The following is a 21197-nucleotide window of genomic DNA, read 5'->3' on the forward strand; positions in this document are numbered from 1 at the left end:
GAATACTTTTTAATTTTTTATTGGTCATTTGTATATTTTTCCTTTCTGAAGTATCTTTTTCAAAATATTGTCTACTTTGAATTAGGTTGGTTGTTTGTTATTGAGTTGTGGGAGTTCTTTATGTATCCTGGATTCCAATCCTTTGTCAAATAGATGCTTTCTAAATATTTTTCTGGCAGTGAGTGGCTTGCTTTTTGATTCTCAGTGCTGTCTTTGGATGAGCAGATATTTTAAATTTTGGTGAATTCTATCAGTTGTTTTCTTTCATGGCTACTATGTTCTGTGACTTAAGTAATCTTTTTTTTTACTCTCCAAGTGGCAAAGGTATTCAGATATGTTTTTTTTTAAAGTTTTGTCATTTAATTTTTATGATTTATCATTCATTTGGAATTAATGTTTGTGTATAGTATGGAGTAGAGGTTGAGGTTTGTTTTTCTTATAGATATCTAATTTTTCCAACATTATTTATTGAAAATACTTTCCTTTCACTACTGGTGATTGTTTTGGCGCCTTTGTCAAAAACCAACTGAAGTTATAAAGTATGGCTGTGTATCTGGGCTCCATTTGTTCAGTCTGTTTGTCTTTCCTTATGCCAGCATCCATGCTTCATTACAGCAGCTTTGTGCTTAGTAAGTGCATGAGGTTAGGTGTAGTATATATGAGTTCTTCCTTTTTTAGGTATAGGATCAGAAGTTGAGCCACTTCATTTATGTTGGTCCCCATGAAAATAGTAATCTTCATTTTTTATCCCCATTTCTAGTTGAATAATATAGTTGAATTTTTTTGCTCTCACCTGTGAGAGAAAGCTAAAATTGCTGTTTTTTCCCCCCCGGGTTCTCTTCTTTTATAAAGTTATTTTCCTGATTGTTGTTATTCTGTAAGTTTTCCTTTTTGCCTCCTCTCCCAATTTTTTTGCCTGTCTGGAATTAAATCTCAAATTTTCTTGAGTCTGGGTTCCCTGCCTACTATTTCTGGGAACTTTTATTTTTTAAGCTCATCAAATGGCCCCTTTAAGATTTGCTTATTCAGATCTTTTACTCTTCAGTTGTTTTGACTTGGGCTAGAAGACAAGCATAAATATCAGAATCACTGGGAGAAACTTTTTTTTCTTTTTTCTTTTTTCTTTTCCTCGAAGAGACTTTTGAGGGAAGGGCAGTTTTTAAAGGAGCCACTTTTTGTGTCTTTCATTGAATCCCTATTTTCCTGTTACCTGCCAAATATAGACATTTCCCTGCTGTCTATCTTTGTCTCTTTCACCATTCTCATGATTTAGTTCCTACCCATGTACTGTGTGGTATCTACTGTCAATCTTTCTTACATTCTCTTTTAGGCATTTTTACTTAAATATCTCACTGTCACTTCACACTGAACCCAACAAAAACTGGATTTTTTTTTTTTTTTGGACAAAGATACTCTTTTTATTCCAGTCACAAATCTTGTCAGCATTTTCTTTCAGAAAGTCTCATGTGTTTAGGCCAGGCGCAGTGGCTCACACCTGTAACTCCAGCACTTTGGGAGGCCGAGGCGGGCGGATCATGAGGTCAGGAGATCGAGACCATCCTGGCTGACACAGTGAAACCCCATCTCTACTAAAAATATAAAAAACTAGCCGGGCGTGGTGGTGGGCGCCTGTAGTCCCAGCTACTCGGGAGGCTGAGGCGGGAGAATGGCGTGAACCCAGGAGGTGGAACTTGCAGTGAGCCGAGATCATGCCACTGCACTCCAGCCTGGGCCACAGAGCGAGACTCTGCCTCAAAAAAATAAATAAATAAAATAAAGTCTCATGTTTAGTCTCTCCTCTATTTCCATTATCAGAGCCCAGTCAGATCTTAGTACTTTATATCTAGGTCCAGATTCATCTCTAGGGCTCCAGGCAGCCTCTGGTCCATTTCATCCTGCATGCTGTGCTAGACTAGCAATGCTCTTTTTGTGCCACCCTGAACATCCCTCTCCTGCTTAAAAACATTATTTTCCTTTTCCTTGCTTTTTCATTTTTATCTTTCTTCTTTTCATCACCTTCTTCTAAATTCTCCATCTCTTATCTCCTCATTATTTCTCGGACTTTCTCTACATGCCCAGTTAGCTTTCTTCTTGCAGAAGTACACTACACTCATTCACTTCTGCTCATTCTCACTTCTGGGCCTGAGCTTCTATTTCCTTTGCCAGGAATTCCCCACCCCTAACCCTCTGTGCTCATCCAGAGTTCATCTCTTTTTCTGCATGTTGTGCTCAAGCCATGATAAACTTTTCAATTCCATGGACAATGTCCTGTTTTCCACTCCCTACCTCACTTTGTTTGCCAAGATGTCCCTATAATCCCTGATTGGCCTATTCTTTAAAAACGAAGCATAAGTGTTACCCTCCTCTGGCAAGTCTCCCACTAATATCTTCTTCTAAGAAGGACTAAGCAATGCTCTGTATTCCCACAGCAACTTGCACTTACTGCAGTTATATGTTACATTTTCTTAATTCTTTATTTATATCTCTCCCACATTAGTCTCTGCATTTTTGAGCATATTAAGACATTATGTCTTATTTATCTTTTAATAAATATTGGTTGAATGATTGAATTAATTTGGGGGTAACTGGGAGGCTTTTCCTCAGTTGTCTACAGTCATTGAAAAGTGACATGAGCATAGTGGATTTAGGACAGTGTTTTGAAACTTTTTAGCGTTGTAACCCTGTTTCATATAAATCTTATACATTGTACATTTCAACTGGGTAATTTTTGTGGAATGCAAATTATATCTGAATAAAGTTGTTAAAAAAAGATGGGCTGAACAGTCTTTTAATGGGGCTTGTAAAGTAGTCTGATACAACAGGCCTGTAGTCTTAGACAGCTGTTGGTAATTAAGTGAATGATAACTGCACCATTTTGTTCTGTTTTGTTTTGTTTCTTTTTCTTCCATTGCCTGGGCATCTCCACCAGAAGGGAGGTTAAAGAAAGAATGAGAATGATTCAGTTAGCAACACTTTGCCACTTAGTAAACAGCCCCTCAAGTTTTTGTGAGTTTTAGAGTTGAAAATATTTTTCCCAAAAAGAAGTTTGTGAGTTTTGGAATTCCTTAATGAACAGTTAGTTTATATTTGCCTATAGCTTTCTCATTTCACCGGAGTACTCTGTGGGTGTTAAATGTGATTTTCCTCAAAGCCATTAGACATATTTAAAGGTTAGGTAATTTTATTCTTCTCAAGAGAATGTCTTTCTTAAAGAATATAATGCTAATGTTAAATTTCAGTCAGATTAAGATAAAGTTTAGTTGGGAAGTTTCAGACATTAGTTTACTGAGTACTAAAACAATATTACATATTGTGGAAACCAAAATTGAAACAGAAAGCTTGCTGTCTACCCTTTAGGAGCTTACATTCTGTTTGGGGTTGATATGATTAATGATTTTTAATTTCTTTTTTTTTTAATAGGTCACTACTGTTTTTAATGAAGCCACATCATCTTTCGATTTAAATCCTCAAGTGTTACAACAGTTAGATAGTAAACGTCAGCAGGTCCAAATGACAGTTACAGAGACCAACCAGGAGTGGCAAGTGTTGCAGTTGAGAGTGCATACTTTTGCTGCCTGTGCAGTTGTGAGCTTGCAGCAGCTTCCGGAGAAATTAAATCCTATCATAAAACCATTAATGGAGACAATTAAAAAAGAAGAGAATACACTAGTGCAAAACTATGCAGCTCAGTGCATAGCTAAACTCCTCCAGCAGTGCACAACAAGGACGCCCTGTCCCAATTCAAAAATTATTAAAAACCTCTGTAGCTCACTTTGTGTGGACCCATATCTAACTCCTTGTGTCACATGTCCAGTACCAACACAAAGTGGCCAGGAAAATTCTAAAGGTATATACCTAAACTTTTATTTGGGGTAGAGAAATAACCTTTTAAATTTGTTTTTGTTAAGTTATGGGTATAATTAAAGCACAAAGCTAGTTCATGTTAATGCTTTTTCCCCTTCTGAGATAAAAGACTTAATTATAACAAAACTCTTTGTTACATGAATTTGCACATATTGCTTATCAGTCACAAGCCTTTAAGTTCAAATAAGCCGTTCATAGATCTGATAGCTGATATAAGATGACTGAAATCTGTAAGACAGGTGTTCACCTTTACCTTTGCCTTCAAAACCATCATTATATGGTTTACTGTCTCAAACTAGAAAAGTTGATTGTGTCAAATGTTATTTAATGAATTTTTTTTTTTTTTTTTTTTGCTTAATCAAAGGAGCAACCCTATTGACTGAAAAAGTTATTATAAAATCTTTGGTTTCCCTAATTTAGTGCATGTTTTATGAGATTAGTGAACTTTTAGTACTTTTGGTAAATAATACTTAACCAACTTTCTTGTTTTCACTTGGAGAATTTATATGGAAAATGAGAACTGTCCTCTGCAGGCGGGTCTTAAAGACCAATGTTTCCTTCATACGACTCAGCCCTGTATGATTTTTGTATGTGTGATTGTTAACAAGATATTGGGAGAACAAATTATTTGAAATGTAATAGACTTACAGCTTTAGTGCAGCATAGATCTTGAAAAATATATGAATGAACTAGAAGAAGAAGAAGATGGACATTTTGAATATTAACATCTTAAAAATGCAATGGGGTCATTCCCCGCCCCCCCGTTACCCGCCCTACTCCATTGCTATGTAAGGCAGCATTATTTTGCAGTGGCCAATGTTTTTTTGAATTCATGGTGACTCTGGACTTTTCTTTTAGAGAAAATTTGTTTGAGATATTTTTTAATGTTTCTCGTTATGCTTAGGCACAATAATTTTTTAAAAAGTAGTAGACCAGGCCGGGCACGGCGGCTCACGCCTCCCAGCACTTTGGGAGGCCGAGGCGGGCGGATCACCTGAGGTCAGGAGTTCAAGACCAGCCTGACCAAAATGGAGAAATCCCATCTCAACTAAAAATACAAAAATTAGTCAGGCGTGGTGGCGCATGCCTGTATCCCAGCTACTTGGGAGGGTGAGGCAGGAGAATGGCTTCAACCTGAGAGGTGCAGGTTGTGGTGAGCTGAGATCGCGCCATTGCATTCCAGCCTGGGCAATAAGAGTGAAGCTCCGTCTGAAAAAAAAATTAATTAATAGGCCGGGGCCAGGCGGTGCCTCATGCCTGTAATCCCAGCACTTTAGGAGGTCGAGGTGGGCCGATAACTTGAGGCAAGGAGTTCGAGACCAGCCTGGCCAACATGGTGATACCCCATCTCTACTAAAAAAATATATAAAAATTATCTGGACGTGGTGGCACGCGTCTGTAATCCCAGCTACTTGGGAGGCTGAGGCGCGAGAATCACTTGAACCTGGGAAGCAGAGGTTGCAGTGAGCCAAGATTGCACCACTGCACTCCAGCCTAGGTGACAGAGTGAGACTCCATTTCAAAAACAACAACAACAACAAAAAAAAATTAATAGGCTGGGCATGATGGCTCATGCCTATAATCCCAACATTTTGGGAGACAGAGGTGGGCAGACGGAGTGAGCTCAGGAGTTTGAGACCAGCCTGGGCAACATGGTGAAACCCTGTCTCTTCAAAAAATAAAAAAATTACCTGGGTGTGGTGGTGTGTGCCTATAGTCCTAGCTCCTCAGGAGGCTGAGGTGGGAGGGTTGGATCGCTTGAGCCTAGGAGGTGGAGGTTGCAGTGAGCTGAGACTGTGGCACTACTGTCCAGCCTGGGCAACTGAGCAAGACCCTGTCTCAAAAAGAAAAAAAATATATATATATGTGTGTGTGTGTGTATATATATATATACACACACACACACATATTAACTGAAGGCACAATAATTTTTTCATGTGCTGTTTCTCATTGTTCAGATGATGACTCTGCGACCTGAATTGTATTAGGTATAAATCCTATTTAAATAGACTGTTTTATTGCCATTCCATTGTCTAAAGAAAATGTCATTGGCCTATAAAAGTTGAGGCCTAAAAGACATAGTTTAAAAATGTTGCATCTCTTATGGAGCCGAAAACATTTGGTATCACCAATATTATGATTAAAAGATTATTTGACTTTTTTCTTATTAGGATCCGCCTCAGAAAAAGATGGAATGCACCATACTGTCACCAAGCACAGAGGTATAATTACACTCTACAGGCACCAGAAAGCTGCCTTTGCTATCACAAGTAGGCGAGGTCCTACCCCCAAAGCAGTAAAAGCTCAAATAGCAGATCTTCCTGCAGGAAGTAGTGGAAATATTCTTGTTGAACTTGATGAGGTAAATAGTTTTTTTCTTTGAATGCTTTGATTTTAAACAAATATCTGGCTTACAAATTGAGAACTAAGTTGTATTAGCTTCCAAAACTGTTTTTAAGTGAAAGGACTGGGATTAATTTTTGGAGTACTCCAACAATATGATCCAGAAAAATGGCAAACTTCAAATTTCTCATGTCTCTTGTAATTTTTACCAGCTTAACTTTATCTTCCTAGGCAAGACAGCCTTGTAAACTAATTCAGTCCTATAGCAGTGACTGTAGAGAAGGTGTTGAATAATAGTGAAAGCTAACTTTTCTCTGTCCTTTCAATGCACAAATGTCATGTAATTGCCACCCACCTGACTTTTTTAGTCAATTTGATGTTTGTTAAATGCATAGTGTGAGGTAGGGTTCTATATTTTCCATATGAACAGCTATTTATCCTACTATTAAATCCTTTCCTCTCTGATTTATAATGGCACCTCTGTTATATATCATGCTTCATATGTGTGAGGGTTTCCATTATTCAGGCTTTCCATTATTTCCCATTGGTCCACCTGTTACACAGTACAGTCTTAACCAGTGGTTTTTTAAAAAGTGTTTTGTTTTGAAAATCTCACAGTCACATTATTAGCAATGGAATGAATGCTCTCTATGCATTGCAAGGCATAGGAATTTACCTCGGTTCAGCAGTAAACCATCAATACTAAAAGACATGTTTCTGTAAAATACAGGTCTCTTTTAAGTTTCTTTTTAAAATCAACAGCTTATTATCTATATTTCCCTTAAAACATTCTGTAAAGTCTTTTTCACTGACAATATTTCCCTATAATAATTTTAATAACAATTTTACTGTGATTTTGATATTTATATCTCTATAGTTTGCATAGTTATTCCTCCAATTAAACATAATTTTAAAAATATATATTAATATCTTTGGGGGGACAGATTTATGGACTAATTACTACTGAATAAGAATTATTAATCTTGGGGTTAGCTTAAACAGATGATCTTGTTCTATCCCTTAAGTGAGTATAAATAAGGACACATCATTTTGTCTGTCTTCTCTCTAGCTGACAAGTTTCTTTGGGGTAGAGAGAAGGAAGAAAAAAAATGTCACTTAGGACTATCTCTAGAAACAGCACATATCCTTCTGTTCCTTATCCTCAACCCCAAAAAAGTGTTGTACTTTTGACACAAAAATCTAGTTAGGTGTTGTAGGCCCCTGTAAATTTAATTATTGGGAAATGTTTATAATTGTGATAAACATGTCTAATAATTGCTTACTTGGTTAGTGATAACTTTATGAATTCTTAGATGGTGACTTTTAAATTCTCTTGATAAAATTTTAAATGTATTATGATTTTTTTCTGAATTTCTGTTTTTATCTAACATTTAATTTTAAGGCCCAGAAGCCTTACCTGGTACAACGGAGAGGAGCTGAATTTGCTTTGACAACTATAGTAAAGCATTTTGGTGGTGAAATGGCAGTGAAGTTGCCGCATCTCTGGGATGCTATGGTTGGCCCATTGAGGAATACAATCGACATAAATAATTTTGGTATACACATATTTTTATGAGTCCAATTTTTAACAGATTTTAATGTCTATTAATTAAATATTTCCTTATAAAATAAAAATGCCTCTATGCCTCTACCTGTTTATTCCAGACCAGCTGGTAAGTTTTAAAATGGAAACTTGGTTTAAAAAACACACACACATTTATTTTAAAAAAGAGATACTTGGGTTGGGCGCGATGGCTCACACCTGTAATCCCAGCACTTTGGGAGGTCCAGGTGGGCGGATCACTTGAGGTCAGGAGTCTGAGACCAACCTGGCCAACATGGCAAAACCCCGTCTCTAGTAAAAATGCAAAAATTAGCTGGGTGTGGTGGCACACGCCTGTGGTCCCAGCTACTCTGGAGGCTGAGGCAGAAGGATTGCTTGAACTCTGGGAGTGAAAGTTGCAGTGAGCTGAAATTATGCCACTGCACTGCAGTCTGGATGACAGAGCGAGACTCTGTCTCAAAAAAAAAAAAAAAAAATTTTTTTTTTGGAAGAGATACTTGAAATGGATCATTATGTTTAAGTTCTTTGGTTGCTCTACATGTAGTACCCCAGCACTTAAGGTCTTGGCATTTAATTTTAACACTAAAAAGCAAAATTGACTCTCCTATGCTAGCTGAAAAAGTGCTAAAAGTTTTTGTGTGCTCTAGATTTTGAAAAATTATTTGCCAGATAATACAGACAATATATTTTAACAGATGGAAAATCCCTCCTGGAAAAGGGAGATAGCCCTGCTCAAGAATTGGTGAATTCTCTGCAAGTTTTTGAAACAGCAGCAGCTTCAATGGATTCTGAGCTTCATCCCTTGGTAACTAACTAATGCAAGTGTAATATTTCTTCAAATAAAACAAGTGATCTTATTAAAAAGTCTTAAGGTTTAAAAGGTACAACTTTGATGTCATCCTTAGTAATTGCATTTTTCTTTGCTGTGGTATAACTAGATTCCTCCTTTACTAACAGTGCAACTCTTGTGGGCTTTGATGTAGACCTGGCTGCTTGAATTTGAGAGAAAACCCAACCTGGAAGCTTAGAATGTGGGGGAATTGAGGGAAGGACTCTGATGGCACAGGAGCCAGACATAGATAGGGAAGAAAACTGCAGCCCTGTTCATCCAGATGATCCTAATAATATAGCTCCAAGAAAGGAAAAGCATATATAATGAAATCTGTTTCCTAGATAAGTATAAAGGTGAAAGGAGTTATGTGCCTAAGGTGAAGCTGGTCAGTGCAAAGACAGAACATTGGTTTGTGATTTTTTTTTTTTAACTATTAAAATGTTTCTTATAAAAGAATTAGGACAGAGGGAGGAGGAAAATAGAGAATTACCTGTTTTTTTTTCATAAGAGAATATTATTCTTTTCATGTATCTTCAATAAGAAGCTCTCTGCAGTTTACCCCATTTTGAAGGATATTAGCCCAGTTCTCTTTTATTATTTAACACAAAAGGGAAAATCTATCAGAGGGTAGAGAAGAATGGATTTTTTTGTACACAGTAATAAAGTATGTCCTTTTACTTTTGTTAAAAGTTCTGCTGATTTACTATTAGTGAAGAAAAGTAGGCAGGGTGTGGTGGCTCACACTTGTAATCCTAGCAGTTTGGGAGGCCAAGGTGGGTGAATCATGAGGTCAGGAGTTCAAGACCAGCCTGCCCAATATGGTGAAACCCCATCTCTACTAAAAATACAAAAATTAGCCGGGCGTGGTGGGACGCGCCTGTAGTCCCAGCTACTCGGGAGACTGAGGCAGGAGAGTCACTGGAACCCGGGAGGCCGAGGTTGCAGTGAGCTGAGATTGCGCCACTGCACTCTAGCCTAGGCAACAGAGCAAGACTTGGGCTCAAAAAAAAAAAGAAAAAAAGAAAAAACAACAAAATAAAGAAGAGTCCATCTGTATGCTCTTAACCTCCATAATTAGCAACATGCATTCAGCTGAACTGTAAGGCACATCAAACTGTTGAACAGATACCTGGCTCATCAGCATTAATTCTGGTGTTCCATGCAGCAGACATTTAATAATAAGGTGCTGTCATAATGCTGTTGTGATTATAACACCTATGGTAAGCCAGAAAGCTACAGTGGAAGATACCTACCGAAGTATGGTGCTAGAGTAAAATCGGGAACACTCAAGCCACTGAATAAAAAATATGTACCTAAACCTAAATTAGTGCTACCAAATTTAGAGGGGGCTGGTGATGTGTGGTGCTGTTTTTCCAGCCTCAGTAGGAGAATCTTGCTAAGTACTTTTCGGTTTGTTTCCTGTTAATTTTGGAAAGAATTGAGTGTTCCTGTATGCCTAAGAGAGGATATGAGCAGAAGAGAGGTTCTGTACCCTTTTTTCCCTTCTTTTTGAAAGAGTTGTAATACATTAGTTTGGATTTGGATTAGATTTCTATTGAGAATGTTTTGACAGTAATGTTTTGAAGTATTTGGAGGTATTTTTAGAGTCACTTAGAATATTGAAAACTTTCCTGAGTATGGGCTATTATAGTTACATATTAAACAGTATTTTCCTAATAAGAATTCTAATTGCCATTAACTTTTTGTTTTTAGTTGGTCCAGCATTTGCCACATCTTTATATGTGCCTTCAGTACCCCAGTACTGCAGTGAGGCACATGGCTGCTCGTTGTGTAGGAGTCATGAGCAAAATAGCTACCATGGAAACAATGAATATTTTTTTGGAGAAGGTTCTTCCATGGCTGGGAGCAATTGATGACAGTGTCAAACAAGAGGGTGCAATTGAAGCACTTGCCTGTATCCTTTTTTATTTGACAAACTGTTGATGAATTATATTCATTTCACTTAAGGATAATTAAAATGAAATTGATGTATTCAAATATGCACATAAATAACCTGCCTTGTTCCAAAAAATACCTATTCTTTTTACATCTTATTTTGAAATATTTTCATATTTTATTACAAATATGTTACAAATTGATTTGCATTTTATGATAAAAATTTTCACATGGAAAGTTTGGAAAATTGCTATTAATTTTAAAACATCTTTTTAATAGGCAAAATAGTTTTATGTACTTTATGAACTATATGTCTAGTAAGTGATTTATTTGTTTATAATCGGTATCTTATTAATCAGGTATTCTGTAGGTAGTCCTTATGTTATAAACATGTTATGTTTTTAAAGTTTGTTCATTAATTGGGTTTAAAATGACCAAAATATACTAGATAATTAGAAATATACAGGCAAGCCCTTTGCTAAGGGTATGGCAGCAGCTAACATTCTTTAACTCAAAGTATCTGAAAGATATTTCACAGAGCACAAAAGATGGATGAAGATCAAATCAGTAGAACTCTGGTTCAAAAATACTGAAGATTACAGGAGAACTGCGCTTACTAGTCTCACTATATCCTGCTGGTGATTGTCAAGATCCTGGTGGGAAATTTGGAATTAATCTTTGAGTGACACTCAGTTGTATTCCTTTACTTACAATGTGACTTATTTTATTTTGACATTGGAATTCCAGACGCTTGTAGCAATTTCTCTATGAGAAAAATCTTACTAGTAAAGCTTCTTCTGGCCTTCCTCAGAAGAAAACTGTAATTTTATATTCCTAATCATGAGAAAGTTACATAATATTTTCCAAGAAGCAACAAAATGGGCAGATACTGTTATAATTGAATCATAGGCCTGGAGGGTCAGTCTCTTCCCTCATAATACAGATGAGAAAATGATGAGCCTTTTAAAAAGTTAAAATCTTGGTATCAATTTGTTTGTGAAAACGTGTGTCTCGGAACCATTTCAAAATTTCCTTAATCGCTTACTCAGGTGTAATGGAACAACTGGATGTTGGTATTGTTCCATATATTGTCCTTTTAGTTGTTCCTGTTTTGGGAAGAATGAGTGATCAGACAGACAGTGTGAGATTCATGGCCACACAGTGCTTTGCAACGCTAATTAGACTCATGCCACTTGAGGTAAGTCAAAGATACTTGCTGTATAGATTTAATGTTTTCTATAACTTGATCCATAATAATTGTAACCCTTTTTAGGGCCAGGTACAAAGGCTCATGCCTGTAATCCCAGCACTTTGGGAGGCTGAGGCAGGTGGATCATCTGAGGTCAGGAGTTTGAGACCAGCCTGGCCAACATGGGTGAAACCCTGTCTCTACTAAAAAAATACAAAAAATAAAACTAAACCGATTAGTTGGGCATGGTGGTGTGTGCTTGTAGTCTCAGCTACTCAGGACCCTGAGGCACGAGAATTATTGGAACCTGGAGGCAGAGGTTGCAGTGAGCCAAGATCGTGCCACTGCACTCTGTCCTGGGCTACAGCAAGACTCCATCTCAAAATAAAGAAAAGAAAAGAAAAGAAAATTAACACTTGTTAAAGAACATGTCAGGCTTAAAAAAAAGAAGGCATTATTTAAAAAATGTTTATATTACAAAAATTAAGATTTTTAGGCTTTTAATTGGTACTTTTTTTCTTTAACACAGAGAGTTTTAATTTAAGTAAATCAGGAAATCAGACACTATGATTCCTAAAAAAATTTACTAATGCTTTTCTAGAAATATAATTGTTCCTAAGTTTTTCTGGTAGCATCTACTTGTAGACTGTGGGCTAAAGTTTAGGCAAAAGATAAATTTGAGAGATGGTAATTAAGACTGTAAAAAGCAAATGAGGTCTCTGTGGGAGTATGAAAAAGAAGACTAGAAGGATCATGTTGGAGCATTTTGGAGTACATTCATGGGGGCGCAAATAATGTGTGGCCAGTGCAGGAAACTGAAGTGACTTGAAACACAGAAAGAGCCAGGAATAATTCAGGAAATGGTAGGTATGGCATGTCATCCATGTTGTAACATGTACAAGTACTTCCTTTTTATTGCTGAGTAGTATTCCATTGTATGGACATACCACATTTTGTTTATCCTGTCACCAGTTGGTGGATATTTGGATTGTTACCAGCTTTTATTAATAGTTATTATGGGCTGGGTGAGGTGACTCATGCCTGTAATCCCAGCACTTTGGGAGGCCACAGCGGGTGGATCACTTGAGGTCAGGAGTTCGAGATTAGCCTGACCAACTGAAAATACAAAATGGTGAAACCTCGTCTCTACAAAAAATACAAAAATTTGTGGGGTGTGGTGGCGTGCACCTGTAATCCCAGCTACTCAGGAGGCTGAGGCAGGAGACTCACTTGAACCTGGGAGACAGAGGTTGCAGCGGGCCAAGATAGTGCCACTGCACTCCAGCCTGGATGACAAAGTGAGACTCTCTCTCAAAAAAAAAAAAGGAACAATACTACTCTGCATTTGCATTTGTAAGTCTTTGTGTGGATGTGTGTTTTTATTTCTTTTGAGTAAATACTTAAGAATGAAATGCCGGGTCATACGGTAAGTTCGTTTAATTTTTATAAAACTGCCTAATTGTTTTCCAAAGTAACTGTATCATTTGACATTCCTACCAGCAAAATAATGAGTTATAAATAGGATAGCGTCTTTGAAAAACAGTTTGGTTATATCTGGTAAAATTGAAGATACCCAGCCTAATGACCTGAAAAATTCATCCTACATATATACCCTAGAGAATTCAACACATTTTTTCAAGAATTTTTTTTTTTTTTTTTTTTTTTTTTGAGACAGAGTTTTGTTCTTGTTGCCTAGGCTGGAGTGCAATGGTGCGACTTCAGCTCACTGCACCCTCCACCTCCCAGGTTCAAGCGATTCTCCTGCCTTAGCCTCCCAAACAGCTGGGATTATAGGCATGTGCCACCACACCCTGCTAATTTTGTATTTTTAGTAGAGACGGGGTTTCTGCTTGTTGATCAGGCTTGTCTCAACTGCCAGCCTCAGGTGATCCTCCCGCCTTGGCCTCCCAAAGTGCTGGGATTACAGGTGTGAACCATCATGCCTGGCCAAGAATATAACATCCCTTATAGGAGTCTAAAACTGGAAATCACCCAAATGGTCATGGAGAGTAGATATGTAAATTGTGTACTGTTATACTGCAAGAAGACACAGACACATACAGTAATATTCATGAATCCTTAACATAGGATTCCTTTTTTATTAAATTCAAAAACAGGCAAAAGAAATTTAGTGATAAAGGTATAAAGAAAAATAAGAAAGAAATTACCATAAAAGTCAGTGAAATGATTACCTCTTGAGGAAAGGAGAGAGAAGGTTATGATTGGGAAGGAGCGTATGGGATCTTCTGGGGTGACTGCAGTGGTATTTTTCTTGATCTGGTTGTACAGATGTTTGTTTTATAATTTACTTAGATTATTTCTCTACATGTGTATTTTACCTCACACTAAAAAATGTGTGAAAAAAAATTACTGCAACAACACAGATACTAGACCATGGTGTCAAAAGACCGAGGTGTCATTTCCAGAATTGTTTTCATCCTCTGCTTCCTACATTTTAACTCAGATTCTTTTAACTCCGAGGCCTTCATCCCACTTTTAAACCAAATGTGTTGTACTTAGTCTCCTTGGCCCTTTCTTAGCTTTGAAATAAGTGAGCAGTGGGAAGCTATTATGTGTTCTTTAAACAAAGGAGATGATGACCGCAGTTTTTGTTTTTAAGGAAATTTAGTCTAACAGCTGAAAGTCATATTTTAGGAAAATCGGTTTAATAGCCATTTAAATATGGATTAGAATTCAAAGTGCACCAAAATAGAGCTCACATCCACTGTGAGGTGATAAAGGGTCTAAACTCTAACACTTAGCAATAGTCTTTTGGGGTTTTCTTGGTTGGTTTTTTGTTTTGTTTTGTTTTGAGATGGAGTTTTGTTCTTGTCGCCCACGTTAGAGTGCAATGGTGTGATCTTGGTTCCTGCAACCTCCGCCTCCTGGGTGAAAGCAATTCTCCTACCTCAGCCTCCCTAGTAACTGGGATTACAGGTGCTAGCCAGCATGCTAATTTTTTGTATTTTTAGTAGAGACGGGGTTTCACCATGTTGGCCAGGCTGGTCTCGAACTCCTGACCTTAGGTGATCTGCCCGCCTCAGCCTCTCAAAGTGCTGGGATTACAGGCATGAGCCACCTGGTTGGTTTGTTCTTAAGGAAAAACAACAATACTTGATAACAGAGTGACAAAAGAGATTTTGAACTTTAAGTATTGAGAAAAGATTAGTAAGACTCACTTTGATAGATGTAAAAATTACAAGACTGTGATACAGATTTTGCTTCTGGCCATGATGGAAAAACGGGCGACAAGATTTATCCTCCTACCTTAACTATAAAACCAGACAAAACGTACCCAACAGTGGTTTTCAGGCATTGGACGACAGGCAGCGCTGGTAGTGAACTATGAGAGAAACGAAACAAATGAAGTGCCCTGGCTTATTGCCTGAAGCCATATCACAGAGAAGGGAAACCCAAAGAGAGCCCAGTAGTCTTGCTGAACTGAAGAGTTAAGACAAAATTTGCAAGACAGAGTACCTGAAGGTAGATACTGCACAGACAGGAGGTAGCTGCACAGAGAGAAAGCTCCAGAAGTTCACAGGGGGTTCTCCCAAGCTTTTGGCTGAGTATTCATCTGCATGTACTATGACAACATCTTTGAGACTGGGGAAAGAATCAGTGTAGAAAGGAATAGGTGGAGCAATTTCCAGACCTCACACAGGGCTGGGAATAGTTTGTATTTCCACTAAGGAGATTAAGAGTAACAAGACCTTCTACCATGCTGAGCATCAAGTCCTTAGAAGCATATTGCCTCAGTAATAGGGCCAAGTTAGCCCTTGACAAAAGGCTGATTTGGATCTTCCTGGATAAAGCTTTTTTTTTTTTTTTTTTTTTGAGGCGGAGTCTCGCTCTGTCGCCCAGGCTGGAGTGCAGTGGCGCGATCTCGGCTCACTGCAAGCTCCGCCTCCCGGGTTTATGCCATTCTCCTGCCTCAGCCTCCCGAGTAGCTGGGACTACAGGCGCCGCCACCACGCCCGGCTAATTTTTTGTATTTTTAGTAGAGACGGGGTTTCACTGTGTTAGCCAGGATGGTCTCGATCTCCTGACCTCGTGATCCGCCCGTCTCAGCCTCCCAAAGTGCTGGGATTACAGGCTTGAGCCACCGTGCCCGGCCTGGATAAAGCTTAAAAGCAAGCCTCAATGGGATCTAATTAATTTCAGCTGAACTAAATATTGCCCAGAAAAAAAAAAAAGCCTCAACATTATTTAAAGGAATAATTAAAAAAAAAAAAATACAGCACCCAACAACATAAAACTTAAGATGTTTGACATTCACCAAAAAATTACCACACCCAAAAATATGTCCAATAACTGGGGGAAAATACAGTCAATAGAAACAGTCCCCTGAAGAGACCCAGATAATAGACAAGGACATTAAAATATACTCCAGGGCTGAGTGCAGTGGCTCACCTCTGTAATACCAGCACTTTGGGAGGCCAAAGCAGGCAGATCCCTTGAGCTCAGGAATTCGAAACCACCCTGGACAACATAGTGAAACCCTGTCTCGAAAAAAAAAAAATATATATATATATATACACACACACACACACACACACACATACACACACTCCATAAGTTCAAGGTAGAGGAGGAAAGCATGAGTGTGATGAGCACAATGAAAAATATAAGAATGACCCAAATTGAACTTCTAGAGATGAAAAATGCAGTTATAAATAAAAACACACTGGATTGCATTAATAGCAGGTTAGACATACTGTAGAAGAGAATATTAGTGAATTTGAAGATATATAGCAATAGAAACAAGAATGATGCCATGAAAGTTCATTCCTGTTCCTCTTTATTTTGATTCTCTCTGTTAAGTCTTCATAGAAAAAGTCATCTACTTTTCCGAAATGCATGTTGTCAAAGAATCTTGGAATATCAACCAGTGATTTTTATAGAAACACTAATTCCCTGCACTGTTAGTAACTTTTGCTGATTTTTATGGGAATTGGAGTGAGAAAGACACTCACAAGAGGGGTTGCTGGCACTGAACCAATATTTGTGACGCTTGGGTTTAGGGTTTCATTGTTAGGGAATGGACCTAGCTATGTAGCCCTATGTCTTGTCATTTCTTTAAATTTCCATGAGAATAAATATATGAAGATTTTGTTATTTGTAAAGCATTGTGCAGAAAGACTTTAATGATTATCATTATGTTGTTAGATGTTCTAAAATGTTCGTTTTTATCTTAGTAGATAAAGTTAATTCCAAAACCTTTGAAAATAGACTCATTGTACATACCTCACTGCCCTAATGCTATTTTTAGTGTTACGTGGAATATATATTTTAGTTAGATTTAATTGAAATTCTGTTTCCAGAATTTTAAATTTCTTAAGTTGGGAGACATCATAGGGCAGTAGTTCTCAAATTTTTTGGTCTCATGACTTTTTTGGTCTTTCATTTTTTATTAATAAAAAACATGTGGCCAGGCATGGTGGCTCACACCTGTAATCCCAGCACTTTGGGAGGCTGAAGTGGGCAGATCATGAGGTCAGGAGTTCAAGACCAGCCTGGCCAACTGGTGAAACCCCGTCTCTACTAAAAATAGAAAAATTAGCCAGGCATGGTAGCACACACTTGTAATACCAGCTACTCAGGAGGCTGAGGCAGGAGAATCACTTGAACTTGGGAGGCGGAGGTTGCAGTGAGCTGAGATGGGGCCACTGCACTCCAGCTTGGGCGACAGAGTGAGATTCCGTCTCAAAAAAAAAAAAAAAAAATGTTATAGTGTCCAAAATGATGTTGTGAAATTTATCAGACCAATTAATATATCTTAGTTCATACACTCATCATTTTTTGTGGTGAAAACCCATTTAATTAAATTTTAATCTTTTAGCAGTTTCCGAGTATACATTATCATTAACTGTAGTCACCATGCTGTACAGATCTACAGAATATATTCATTCTAAATAAACTTTGTACCCTTTAACCAACATCTATCCATCTCCCCTCAGTCCTCTCCCCTCTGCCTACTAAGCACCTAGCAACCACTCTTCTACTCTGCTTCCATGAGTTTGACATTTTAGATTTCCACATATAAGTGAGGTCACATAATATTTGTCTTTCTGTGCCTGGCTTGTTTCCTTTAGCATAATGTCATCCAGGTTTATTCATGGTGTCACAAAATTTCCTTCTTAGAGGCTGAATAGTATCCAATTATATATAGATACACTACAGCTTCTTTATCCATTCATCACATAGACGAACACTTGGGTTGATTCCAAATCTAAGCTATTGTGAATAATGCTGCAATGAACACAGAAGTACAGATACCGCTTCAGTGTACTGATTTCATTTCCTTTGGATATATAGCCAAAAGTGGGATTGCTAGATTATATGGTAGTTTTATTTTTAGTTTTTTGAGTAACATCCATACTGTTTTCCATAATGCTGTACTAATTTACATTCCCACCAACAGTATGCAAGGGTTCCCATTTCTCCACATCTTCCTCCACACGTTTTGTCTTTTTAGTAATAGCCGTTCTAACAGTTGTGAGGTAATATCTCATACCAGTTTTAATTTGTATTTCCCTGATGATTTATGTTGAGCATTTTTTCATATATCTGTTGGCCGTTTGTGTGTGTGTGTGTGTGTGTGTGTGTGTGTATATATATCTTTTTTTTTTTTGAAGAAATACCTATTCAGGTCCTTTGCCCATTTTTAAATCTTATTTTCTCTCTGTTGAGTTCCTTTTATATTTTAGATACTAACCCCTTATCAAGATTTATGGTTCACAAATAATTTTTCCCATGCTGTTGGTTGTCTCTTCAGTCTGTTAATTGTCTCTTGTGCTATGCAGAAAGCTTTTTAGTTTGATGCAGTCCCATTTGTCTATACATGTTGAGTATCCTTTATCTGAAATGCTTGTGACTAGAAGTATTTAAGATTTCAGATTTTTGAATGTTTGCATTATACTTACCAGTTGAGCATCCCTAATCTGAAAATCTGAAATCTGAAATGCACCAATGAGTGTTTCCTTCATCTGTCATGCTGGCATTAACAATGTTTTCGGTATTTGGATTTAGGATGCTCAACCTATATTTTGATTTTGGGTTTTTGTTTTTGAGACAAGGTCTCACTCTGTTGCCCAGGCTGGAGTGCAGTTGTATGATCATGGCTCACTGCAGCCTCGAACTCCTGGGCTCCAGTGATCTTCCCACCCCAGCTTCCCAAGTAGCTGGGACTTCAGGTGTGTGCCACCATGCCCAGCTAACTATTTTGTGTAGAGATGGGGTCTCCCTCTGTTTACCCCAGGCTGGTCTTAAACTCCTGGGTTCAAGCAGTCCTCCTGCCTCAATCTCCCAAAGTGCTGGGATTACAGGGGTGAACCACCATGACTGGCCTGTATTTTGATTTTGTTTCTTGTGCTTTTGGAGTCATATCCAAAAAATTTGCCCAGACCAATGTCAAAAAGGCTTTTTTCTATTTTTTTTCCAGTAATTTTATAGTTTCCAGTCTTACGTTTAATTTTTTGATCAATTGTGACCTGAGTTTTGTACTTGGTGTAAGATACAAAGGTCCAGTTTCGTTCTTCTGTGTGTGAATATCCAGTTTTCCCCAACACCATTTATTGAAGAGGCTGTCCTTCCCCCTTGTGTGTTCTTTTGTCAAAGATTAACTGTAAATACATGCATTTATTTCTGGTCTCTCCAATCTGTTCCATTGGTCTTTGTCTGCTTTTATGCCAGGATCATACTCTTTTGATTACTATAGCTTTGTAGTATATTTTGAAATCAGGTAGTGTGATCCCTCCAGCTTTGTTCCTTTTGATCAAGATTGCTTTGGCTATCGGGGGTTTTTGTGGTTCAACATGAGTTTTTTTTGTTTGTTTTTATAGAAAGCTTATTCAGAGGGATAATAGACAACCATATGAGTTTTAGGATTGCTTTTTCTACTTCTGTAAAATATGCCACTGGAATTTTGGGGATTAGGGATTCTCAGGGCAGTGTAGGGATTACATCACATCTGTAGATCGTTTTGGGCAGTATGGATATTTTAACAATATTAGTTCTTCCAGCCCAAGAACATTTATTTTCCATATTTATGTCCATTTATTTGTGTCCCCAGCAGTTTCTTTCATTAATGTTCTATAACTTTCAATGTATAGATCTTTCACCTCCTTAAATTTATTCCTATTTTTTTGTTGTTGTTGCCATTGTAAATGGGATTGTTTTCTTGATTTATTTTTTAGATAGATTATTGTGTCAGTACTTCATTACACTCTTAAGAATTGACACCAAAGAGCTGTTGTTTATAATATTTTCTGCAATAGATATTAAAACTGGGAAATTTTTAAATAATTCATTTAAATAACAAACCTACATGTTAACATAATTAACTTTTTTGACGAAAAATAACTTTTCTAAAACAATGTGTGAGTGATAAGAGTGACATTGTTTTATACTATTGCAAATCTTTTTTATGTCTGGTTTTTGTTTTTGTTTTTTTGGGTTTTTTTTTTTTTTTTTCCTTGAAACAGGGTTTTACTGTGTCACCCAGGCTGGAGTACAGCAGCACAATCACAACTCACTGCAGCCTCAGCCTCTCCTGGACTCAAGCGATCCTCCTGCCTTAACCTCCCAAGAAGCTGGGACTACAGTCCCGTGTCACCACACCTGGCTTTTTAAAAAATTTTTTGTAGAGATGGGGTCTTACTATGTTCCGCAGGCTGGTCTCAAACTCCTGGGCTCATTCCTCCACGACACCCGGCCAGTATTTCTGGTTTAATGGTAGATAGCTGGATTCTCATGTTTGCTTGGGCATTCAGTCTGTTGCACTATGTTTTGGTTCAGGATATATAAAGGAAGTCCAGCCTCACAGAGATAGTTAGAAAAAGGAGCAATATTTTGACAGCCTTCTCAAATAATTGTGGATATTATTTTATCTGATAGCATACCAGAACTCAAAAAGAGAAAGTTTGTTAAGTGTTATGTGCAATATAGAATCTAAATCCTATCAATGAATGTTTCATACTGTCTTACATTGAAATTCATTGGTTTGTCTTACACTTTTGTGATCATGGTATCTGCCCTTCCAGGTAAGTATGTCTTATACTTTTGAATGAATCTTTTATTATCCATACATGTTTTGTAACATTATGCATCAGTCATTTGGAAAATATTGGTTCATTGAGTTATGTAAATCTTCCACAGGTGGACACAATTCATTATATAATATTTTTTAAAATCATGTTTATTATCAACAGCAGAAAATTGTTTTTATTGGAAACTGTCAATTTATCTTGTAAATACGAATTTTATCAGTGACAACAAGTTAATGTCAGTGGTTTTCCTTGAAGTGACAGGTTCATTTTTGAGAAAATGTCAGCCAAATACCAAACTCAGAATATCCATAGTTTATCAGTCCTTTCAAGTAAAATGTTGTTCCATTAAAAAATGGCTATGTTAACATACTTTCTTTCTCCTGGGCACAGTTTGTCTAAATCTAAGTAGTAAGTATTGTCTGGTGTTTCCAAGTTTAATACCCATAAATCTTTATTTTAAGA

At 37.4% G+C, this 21197-nt stretch overlaps 1 protein-coding gene across 1 annotated transcript in view; it reads left to right on the top strand.

Annotated features, from left to right (window-relative positions):
- Positions 1 to 21197, top strand: part of BTAF1 (B-TFIID TATA-box binding protein associated factor 1) — a 107446-nt gene that overhangs the window by 63415 nt on the left and 22834 nt on the right. Inside the window, exons 20-25 of the mRNA XM_025397202.1 lie at positions 3421 to 3847; positions 6036 to 6226; positions 7610 to 7763; positions 8467 to 8576; positions 10317 to 10518; positions 11549 to 11697. Coding sequence (XP_025252987.1) covers positions 3421 to 3847; positions 6036 to 6226; positions 7610 to 7763; positions 8467 to 8576; positions 10317 to 10518; positions 11549 to 11697 — 1233 coding nt within the window. The remainder of the gene's footprint in view (positions 1 to 3420; positions 3848 to 6035; positions 6227 to 7609; positions 7764 to 8466; positions 8577 to 10316; positions 10519 to 11548; positions 11698 to 21197) is intronic.

The sequence above is a fragment of the Theropithecus gelada genome, chromosome 9 (assembly GCF_003255815.1).
Source record: "Theropithecus gelada isolate Dixy chromosome 9, Tgel_1.0, whole genome shotgun sequence".
Classification (NCBI taxonomy): Eukaryota; Metazoa; Chordata; class Mammalia; order Primates; family Cercopithecidae; genus Theropithecus; species Theropithecus gelada.